General features: G+C 49.4%; 1 protein-coding gene across 2 annotated transcripts in view; it reads right to left on the bottom strand.

Annotated features, from left to right (window-relative positions):
* Nucleotides 1–441: 441 nt before the first annotated feature.
* Nucleotides 442–7,404, bottom strand: part of CNTROB (centrobin, centrosomal BRCA2 interacting protein) — a 20,093-nt gene continuing 13,130 nt past the window's right edge. The window contains exons 10-19 of one of the 2 annotated variants that reach the window (XM_005878775.2): nucleotides 6,132–6,265; nucleotides 5,475–5,600; nucleotides 5,092–5,254; nucleotides 3,949–4,207; nucleotides 2,619–2,755; nucleotides 2,282–2,345; nucleotides 1,938–2,108; nucleotides 1,654–1,786; nucleotides 884–956; nucleotides 442–635 (exon numbers count right to left, since the gene is read on the bottom strand). In XM_005878775.2, the coding sequence (XP_005878837.1) occupies nucleotides 510–635; nucleotides 884–956; nucleotides 1,654–1,786; nucleotides 1,938–2,108; nucleotides 2,282–2,345; nucleotides 2,619–2,755; nucleotides 3,949–4,207; nucleotides 5,092–5,254; nucleotides 5,475–5,600; nucleotides 6,132–6,265 (1,386 nt within the window). In that variant the 3' untranslated portion in view covers nucleotides 442–509. Of the gene's footprint in view, nucleotides 636–883; nucleotides 957–1,653; nucleotides 1,787–1,937; nucleotides 2,109–2,281; nucleotides 2,346–2,618; nucleotides 2,777–3,948; nucleotides 4,208–5,091; nucleotides 5,255–5,474; nucleotides 5,601–6,131; nucleotides 6,266–7,404 lie in introns of both variants that reach the window. The other variant, XM_005878776.2, reaches the window with a different exon arrangement.

The raw sequence follows: 7,404 nt of genomic DNA, 5'->3' as shown, positions 1-7,404 counted from the left end.
ATTTTTTAAAAAGTTAAAATCTTAAAATAATTATCTGCTCCTGAAAGAAAAATCTATCTCTCCAACAATCAAATTTTTACTCAAACTCTTTCCATAACTTATTCTTTTATTAAAAAGTTTGTTTTTTTTCTGATTAATAATACATACTTGTTTTAGAAAATTTGGAAAACACAGGAATGTATAAAGAAAATAAAAATCATTCAAAATTACACTGCCAACCACAGCTAGTCACTCTGTAGGTTTTAGCCTTTAAACATTGAACCTTAGCTCATTAAAACTTCTCCAATCTAGCCATAAGACTGTCCTCATGTCTTTTTCCACAGAATATAAAATAGAAATGTAACATATAAAAAACATACTCAAACAGAATAAAATGAGGTTTCTTTACAAAATAGTTTCCTACAAAACCTCCATTTGCCAATTCCTAAGAGTCACAGACTCTAACACAGACTATCGAGCATTTATTAGAAGAGTAACAAGAGCACGAAGAGGAGGAGAAAGGGCGGGGCTCATCTCCAGATTCCCGCGCGGCTCCTCACGCCGCCAGGGGCAGGGTGTCCGCTTTTCCTGCGCGCTGGAGGCTTTTCAGTCTTAGGGACTGTGGCCAGGCGGCGAGGGAGAGCCTGGGAGGGAACCTGGGAGTTGAAGGGAGAGAAGAGACAGTCAGCAGTGTGTACTCTCATCCCCACCCCACTGAGGAAAGGTGTCATGCCTGGAGAGGACCAGCATCTTTCGGCAAAGGGAGGGGCCACTACAGAAAATGGAACAGCAATCGGATGGGCAAGGCCACAGAGAACAGAGCCCACCAGGGAGTGAGTGGAGTTGGAGGAACGAGTGAGTGGGAGCCCTTTCATCCCCCCACTTACGCCCTGCTTGCACTCACCTCTTTCCGGGGGACCTCACCCAAGCGGGAGTCTGTGTTCCTTCTAGGGACAGTATCCCCTCGGCTGTCAGACCTGCCACACAAGGGAGCAGGATGGGGAAGCAGTTCCTCCCACTCCCCCCAACACTGAATAGAAGAACTACTCCCCAACTCTGTCTCTTAAGAAGAAAAATAGCCCTGGCTGGTTTTGCTCAGTGGATAGAGCATCGGCCTGCGGACTGAAGGGTCCCAGGTTCCATCTGACCAAGGGCACATGCCAGGGTTGCGGGCTCAATCCCCCAGTAAGGGGCGTGCAGGAGGCAGCCAATCAATGGTTCTCTCTCGTCATTGATGTTTTTATATCTCTATCCCTCTCCCTTCCTCTCTGAAATCAATAAAAATAAACAAGATAGACCTGGAATTAAATAGGAGGAGATATAAGTGGAATCAAATACTGAGTTATACTAAGAAATCACGGCCTAGGCTTCAGAATTAAGAGCTGCAGGGTAAAGAAGACAAAACTAAGGTAGAAAGACATTGTGAAGAGACTTTTTAGAAGCAAAGAAAAAAAAAACTAGAAAGCAAGAGACAAAAGAAAGGTGGGGAGCAGTGAGACAGGCAGAAACGACTTGTTGATGTACATCTCACCCTCACTTTCCTCCCCAGAAAAGGACAGAAGAGTACTCAATGGACAACATACACATCCCTCTCTTCCCTGCCTGACCCATTTGCCTGCCCACAGTCCAGATTCTACCCCCTAATCCTTCCTCCCTTCCCTCCCAGGCTGGTACCCGCTCTGTTCCAGCCTCTTCAGGTAGAGCAGCAGGTCCTCAGCAGGGAGTGCCCCCCAGCCCCGAGCCTGGTATAGTCGTAACAGCTGAGACATCTCCATCAGCTGCCTCGAGGACGCGAGCCCATCTCCACCTAGAGACACATCAGTGATGGCTGTCATCCTAGCCCTCCTCCCCCAGCCCTCATCCCATCTCCTAGGAACCCAGAGGGCCTTTGTTCGAAGTACTGGCTCCACACCCAACCCCTTCCCTTTTTATCTCCCAGTAAACCATGACCTGCTTACCTCTCTCTGGGGAGCCGCTGCTGGGACCACTGCTCTGTAAATGGGTTGAGGGAAGCTCATGGACCCGGAAAAGATTAGACGCCATGGCTAAGGGTACTTTAGTTTTATGGACAGGGGGTGGGAGGCGTGGCACGTGAGGGGCTTCCTCCCAAGATGGGACAGTCGGGGGAACTAGCAAAAGGAAAGAGATCAAAGAATCAGGAAATGGGCTAAAGAGCCAAGGAGGCCCTGCCCCCTGGCCTTTATTAGGCTCCATCATCTTTGCCAGCTCCTCAAAGTCCTCCCCACACAACCCACTCCCACTTTTCCAGGCCAGCCCCAACCTCCTTTAGGCTGGCGCTCACCAGACTTAGGGGGTAACAGGTCCACAGAGGAGTCCTCATTGTTCTGGGGTACTGTCTCCAGCAGCTGGGGGACAAGAGAGTAAGATTCCCTCAGGACCAATAAAGAAAGAGACTCAGGTATCTGAGGGAAGCAGAAGCTGAGGAAGTAAGAGCTACAGCTGGCCACCTAAGTTCCAGAAAGGATTTACGAGACAGGAATAAGACTGAGAGAGTAAGAAGCTGGGACAAAGTGTTCATCCAAAAAGGGAGATGAAGCCAGAGGCCTGGACTCCTAGAGTAGAAAAAGGAAATGAGGAAGAAGAAGAAAAGAAGGTGGGATGAGTGGGCCCTCTCTTACCTGGTGCAAAAAATGCTTGAGGCCCTCCAGCTGAGCAGGGGGTGGCAGCCCTGGCTTCAGGAAGCCATCCCCATCTGACCCAGGGTCTTCCTCAGGGAATGGCCGCTCTGCTCTGTGATCCGGATGGAAGGCTCCAGCTGCAGAGGGGAAGGCCCCAGCTGTAAAGTGAAACATGTATGTGCCCATGCACATGTGTATGTTGTGGGGCAGGGGTTCCTCCACAACTCAGCTCACCAAATGCCCCCCAAAAAGAGGCCTATTAAATATACGAGGGACATTGCAGCAAGGAGAAGATAACGAAAAGTTAAAGTAGCTGGAGGAAAGGGTGGAAGGGGACTGAGAGATGAATCAGCTGAATTCTAAGAAGTGTAGATGGAAGGGGAAAGCTGTAGTACTCAGACTCTAAATAAATAAATCTATAATAATAAAAGCGTAATATGCTAATTAGACCGGACAGCCGAATGACCTTCCCAATGTCCTTCCGGACGACCTTCCGAACGAAGCCAGGGCTGCGAGGGCCAAGCCTCTTGCATGAATTTCATGCATCAGACCTCTAGTACCACCATAAACTACTTAAAGAACCAAAACTAATATTCAGGGGGAACATCGATGTGAGAAACATCGATCGGCCACCTCCCGCACACACCCCAACCGGGGATCAAACCCGCAACTTGGGTATGTGCCCTGACCGGGAATTGAATCTGAGACCTTTTGGTGCACAGGGCAACACTCCAACCAAATGAGCCACACTGGCCAGGGCATCCGTCATTCTTAATTCAACCTGGGTTGTCATGTTTGCACCACACAGAGCACCCCATCTACCCATTGCACACTCCCAAGGTTAGCCCATCTAAGGGACTGTTGCCAACCCATCAGACTGCCTCTCTTTAAACTGGACCCAAGGAACAGACACCATGGTCTCTGTAAGGTTATCTAGCGTCTTGGCTGGTCAAATCCATGTTCAAGCTAAAGTTATGAGAGCTAAAGTCCTGAGTAGAGGAAGTGCTGGTCTACCAAGAGAGAGAAGCAGATGTGCAGGGAGAGGCAGTCAAGAGCCCATGCAAGCAAGCCCGAAGGGAGGAGGAGCAGCCGCCTCAGCCCCTGATAGCGCTGCTGGGTCCAAACTCCAGTTCTCATTAGGTCCAGCTACATCACATTTCCATGAGCTCTCACTGCCTTTATTCAAACCAACTTGAGTAGATTTCTACTCCTTGCAACCTAAGGTCACTCAGACATCTAAATACTCAAGTCCCAGACAGAAAAGCAGCGAGGTAAGAGGGAGCCAATTAGTGCAGGTAAGGGGAACCCAAAGATGCCTGTCCCCAGTTACCTGAAGAGGAAGTGAGATCTGGCTTTGGCTCCAGGGGCTGGAAGGAATGCTGGCTCTGGAAAGGGGGGTCCAGCAGGAGGCTAAGGTCTGGGGAGGAGCTGCAGAGAACAGGTGGAACTCCAGGCAGCTCGTCCCTGGCTTCCCGGCTCTGCTGCAATACAGGCTTTAGGGCCACGGCCATTGGAGGCACAGTCCAGTTCCTCCTCTCCCCCTTCTCTCGTTCCTGAGGCCCAGGGCTGGAGGGGCAGGCGGTTGGGGCCTGGGCATAAGAGGAGGCACAAAGAAGGGTCAAAGCTGAGTGCATTTAAAGAGGCAAGACACAGTACAGATTACAAATTAGTAGAACTTCCTTAGTATCTATCAAATTTTAAAATGCTTATTTTTGATCTTACAATTCCATTTCTAGAAGTTTTATAGATATATTTGCACAAAAACATAGATTGATGATATTTATTGCAGCCATTTGTAGCATGTAGCAAAATATAGACAACAACTTTAAATTCAACAACTTAAATAAAAAAATTATACAACAGTGTATAGAAGGCTACCGTTTGTGGGGGGGGGGGGGGTCATTCAAGACACCAGTAACAGTGGTTCTTCTGGGGAGAGGAGCCGGGAGACTGAGGTGCAGATATGGGATGGAGGTTGCTTTCACTGTGTACCTTTTTGATCTGTTTGGATTTTTTTCTTACCATGTGCATGCTACCACCTATTCAAAAAAACATTTTAGCTAATAATAAAAATTTCGTAATTAAAAGAAGGAAGCAGGAGATGCCAACATAAGACGGGTCAAGGGTGAGACTCTCAACCCCACTCGAGGGCAGGACTTAGCAATAATTTTGGCCCTTTAACATCATAACTCAACTACCATTTGGCAAGACTAATATGTGCTCCTCACCACCTCTTGGGCGGGGAGAAGAGAGTTAAGCCCAACGCAGTGAGACCAGTCTGGGTGAGCTATGGCCATGGAAAAAAGATTTCTTTTGACGAGACAGTTATTTCTGGGAAAAGCACACAGATTAAAAAAAAAAAAATGCAGGTCCAAGGACCTGAACTTAGGGGTTCCCTTGGGAAGAAGCTAGATTTCCAAAGAAGGGATCTAGACACAACTCTGAGCGGCTTAGCTTAAGGGGTAATGCCTACTGGGGGGGTGGCAGGCAGGGTAGAGGTGCCCAGCAGGTGGTTTGCCTCCTCCCAGTGGGCCTGCAGCATGGCTTGGAGTCGCTCTACCAGCTCGGCCCGCTGTTCCTCCAGCTGCTGGTTCCTACTCTGCAGTTCCCGCACTCGCGCCTGCTCCCGGGCCAGTCTGAGGAAAAGACGGGAGAGCTGACGTAGGGAGCCTTTAAGAAAGCAGACTTGGAATAAGAGGAACCAAAATGGAATGTCAGAGACATCGGAAATCCTGACAGGAGGTGGGGCCAATGCAGAAGAGGAAGGTCTATGGAGGGCAGCTCTCACCACTCCCAGGCTGGGCTCTATGCGCAGGGAAAGGACCAGGCCTCAAAGGGGCAGCCAAGGACCAGCACCTGAGCTCGTAGTCCTGAGCCACCTGCTGCTGCCTTTCCTCTCGTTCTGCCATTTCCACCTTGAACTGAGCCAACTGAGTAGACAATTCCTGCTGGTGCTGTCCATTGAGGTCCTGCAACTGCTTCCTAAGAGGACACAGGTGAGAGGAGAAAACTGAATCTGGAGACAGAAGTAAGCCAGCATGTGTGCCTGTGAGACAGCCAGCCACAGGCAGCCAGCAAGACACAGCACAGTGGGCTCAGGGAAGAGACGAGGACAAAGCTGGTGTCTCAGGATGGGCTCCCCAGAAGCAGAGGCTGAGATGAGGATTTATGGGAAAATAATTCACTTAAGAAGCATTTTCAAAAAAAAACTGGTAGGAGAGTGGGGATGAGGGGAAGTGAGACTGGGATGGGGAGGAGGCTCGATCCCACAGGGCAGCTCTGGAGATGGAGTCGGTCACAGCTCATCACTGTCCCATCAGTCACTGGGTAAAGGCTACGCCCTCTGGGAGGAAAATCACCAAGCACTCTGGCTCTCTGTGCACCTGTAGGCAGCTGTCCCCCAGGTGCGGCAGCCAGCATGTGGGAAACAACAAGGGATCGGAGAGGATGTGGGCGGGGCACGGACGACACCTGTGTGGCTGAGGAGGGGCAGCATCCAGGAAGTCCCAGTACCTGTGCTGTTCCCTCAGGGAAGCTGCTTGCCGCAGGCTGCTCTCCTGAGCCTGGGCCAGCCGCTCTGTCACCCGCTGCTCTAGCTGCACAGCCAGCTCGGACTCCAGCTGGATCCGCTGGCTTTCATACCGGGCCTGGGAGTGAGGAAGGTGGGGTAATAGCTCAATTCTGTTTGGAATTAAGAGAGGACCGACGATAGAATGTAGACAAAACCCATGTGCCAACATGGCCCCTCACATGCCCAAGGGATGAGAGTCAGGAGCTTTGCCACGGGAGTGGAAGAGGTTCCCTTTCCTTTTAGAGCAGTGGTTCTCAACCTTCTGGCCCTTTAAATACAGTTCCTCATGTTGTGACCCAACCATAAAATTATTTTCGTTGCTACTTCATAACTGTAATGTTGCTACTGTTATGAATCGTCATGTAAATATCTGATATGCAGGATGGTCTTAGGCGACCCCTGTGAAAGGGTCGTTCGACCACCAAAGGGGTCGCGACCCACAGGTTGAGAACCGCTGTTTTAGCGCATGAAGTACTCACACCTTATGTGTACACAAAGCTGAAAATGACTCTGGACAAAAGAAATGTATTTTTTTAACCAAAATAAATGTTAGGTAGAGTAATCAGATTTGTCATGTGTCAGAGGTAACAGTACCTGATAGTCAATAAATGTCAGTGTCCCTTCCTCCTTAAGGAGAACCAGGCTATGTCACTCTCTCCATTTTCTCATATTTCTTTTTCAACTCACTGAAATGATTTCTACTTATAGTATACGTCATGCAAAGAATTTAATATTTAAGTCCAACAGAGGTGCTTTCTCAGTCTTATGTGGTCTTGCTGCAACATCTGCCACCTACACCAACCCTTCCTTCTAAAACCATGTTCCCTTGGCGCCCATGATGCCCCCTGCCACCATCTCCGTGTTTTCATTCTATCTGACTGCTCCTCGGTCTCAGCGGATTGCTCTTCTTCCTCTGTCCATAAAGGTTGAATGCTTCCTTCAGTCCTGTCCTCAGCCTTCTTTTGACCACGCACTGACACTCTGGCCACTGGTGCTTCAGCATGTGTATAATCAATGTTTGGCCTTTAGGCCATGTTTTTTTGCTGCCATTTATACTTTGAACACTTTCTCAATCTCTCTCTCTTTAGCCTAGGCCCGTGGTCGGCAAACCGCGGCTCACGAGCCACAGGCGGCTCTTTGGCCCCTTGAGTGTGGCTCTTCCACAAAATACCACGTGCGGGCATGCACGTACAGTGTGATTGAAACTTCGTGGCC

The sequence above is a fragment of the Myotis brandtii genome, unplaced genomic scaffold (genome assembly GCF_000412655.1).
Source record: "Myotis brandtii unplaced genomic scaffold, ASM41265v1 scaffold573, whole genome shotgun sequence".
Classification (NCBI taxonomy): domain Eukaryota; kingdom Metazoa; phylum Chordata; class Mammalia; order Chiroptera; family Vespertilionidae; genus Myotis; species Myotis brandtii.
Note: the sequence above shows the minus strand (reverse complement) of the source record. Positions and strands in the feature narration are given on the sequence as shown.